Source organism: Aegilops tauschii, chromosome 3 (genome assembly GCF_002575655.3).
Source record: "Aegilops tauschii subsp. strangulata cultivar AL8/78 chromosome 3, Aet v6.0, whole genome shotgun sequence".
Classification (NCBI taxonomy): Eukaryota; Viridiplantae; Streptophyta; class Magnoliopsida; order Poales; family Poaceae; genus Aegilops; species Aegilops tauschii.
In genome coordinates this window covers 574,146,950-574,148,824 of record NC_053037.3, presented here as the reverse complement: position 1 = coordinate 574,148,824, position 1,875 = coordinate 574,146,950, and the positions used below count along the sequence as shown (strand labels likewise).

At 38.6% G+C, this 1,875-nt stretch overlaps 1 protein-coding gene across 1 annotated transcript; it reads right to left on the bottom strand.

The window, feature by feature from the left end:
* Positions 1 to 807: 807 nt before the first annotated feature.
* Positions 808 to 1,623, bottom strand: LOC141020704 (uncharacterized). The gene has a single exon (XM_073495642.1). It carries the CDS (start codon positions 1,621 to 1,623, stop codon positions 808 to 810), a length of 816 nt encoding a protein of 271 aa, XP_073351743.1.
* Positions 1,624 to 1,875: the final 252 nt, after the last annotated feature.

The following is a 1,875-nucleotide window of genomic DNA, read 5'->3' as shown; positions in this document are numbered from 1 at the left end:
CCATCACAGATGTAGTTTAAGGCTCCGTGAGGGCCTACACTATAAGCAGAGTGTAGGCCTAAAGGTGCTCGGCTTACACAAAATGTAAGCCGAGTGCCTGATATAATACACTCGGCTTATACTTTACCTATTTTTTCGAAAACTTTATTGGACATGTAAAAATGGCATTTTAATGTTTTCCATTGCATTATGACTTATTGCGTTTTATTTCTTTCCCCTCTCTTTCTCAGCCATTCTCTCCCGGCTAGTTTTCATCGCCCTTTTGATGCCCTCAATTTATTTCCCAATCTCTCTCTAATTACCGCCACTTTAATGCCACTTTAACATTGTTGTCGGCGTATCTAAAATGGGGATACCCTGAATCTCCTGACAAATGGGCCACCCCAGAAAACATAATCAAGTAATAAAACGGGTAAAACACGAACGACATTGTTGTTCTCGGCATCCGTTGGGGTGTCTTTTCCAGCGAATTTAAGTTGGTTTGCACTTTCGTTGGAGAGAAAGACGAGAGGGAGAGAATGTGCATGTCAAAGATCAAATGGGAGGGTATTATACTCATATAAAGAATGCTAGCAGGGCCGGCTCTATGATTTCGAAGGCCCTGGTGCGAACCCGACCAGTGGGCCCAATAGAGAGAAAAATCCAATTTGATACATGAAAATATAAAATTGCTATAAAATCATAAAACTAATATATTTTTACTAGAATCAAGCATATGTTATTTTCCCTGTCTTTGTTCCAAACCAAGTATCATGGAAGTTACAACGCAGAAAAAACATATTGAAATAGCATGCTAACCTCTAGTGATCATGTGAAACGAGACTTTCGTGCATTTTTTGACGCAAAATCATCAATGAGAGTGTCAAGATCAATACTATCCAGCATATTCTTCTCAATGCAGCACATGGCCAATCCATTCAATCTTTCTTGAGACATCGTTGACCTCAAATAATTTTTCAATAGTTTCAATTTTGAGAAACTCCTTTCAGCTGATGCAACAGTCACAGGTACGGTCAAAAGGATACGATAAGCAATTGAGACATTTAGATAACAATCCGCATCTCTAACAAACTCAAATATCTGATCCGCTGACATGAATGTGTTTGGCAATGTCATCTGCAGTACTTTTAGTTCAGAAACGAAATCATCTAGATCGACATCTGCTGACTTACCATGAGTGAATTTGTTGACAAAATTAGTGCAACATCTTCTTAGATCATTATCACCCAAGGACTTCAACTCTTTCGAGTTGAACAAGAAACCAAATATGCTCCCAAATGTCTTCAGTTCCTCAAATCTAGTAGTTAGGGAAGCAATTGCAACATCAATCATCACCAAAAAGTATTTAACTCTAAATGATTCCACCTCACTTGCTTGCGTTTCTTCATTCTGGTTATTTTCGTCATTGCCACTAATTTCATCAAACTGTCTTTTTCTAGTAATACGTCTCTTGACAGGAAACAAAGGTTGTACACCCATGTCAATTGCAATAGATCTCGCAATATCCAGACTAGTTGCAAAGCCGTCATTTCTGTACTTCTTAAAATATGAGATGGCACCTTCAATCTGTTTAAGAGTAACATCAATGCACACAAACTTAGACTGCAACTTCTTACTCACCATGTTTACGGTGAACAAAATGTCATGCCAAATGACCATGCCAAGTAAAAATTCAAATTTCTCAAGTGCGCTAGCCAAAGATTTTGCGTCGCTCTTAGTCTTGGCGTCATCGGTAGAAGTTCTCTTCAATTCCAGTAATGCTTTTCTTAACTCGGGTGCTTGATATCTGATAGCCTGAACACTCTTTATTCGACTCTCCCATCGAGTGTTACACAAAGACTTAACTGTCATTTTTGGAACATGATCAAGCAATAG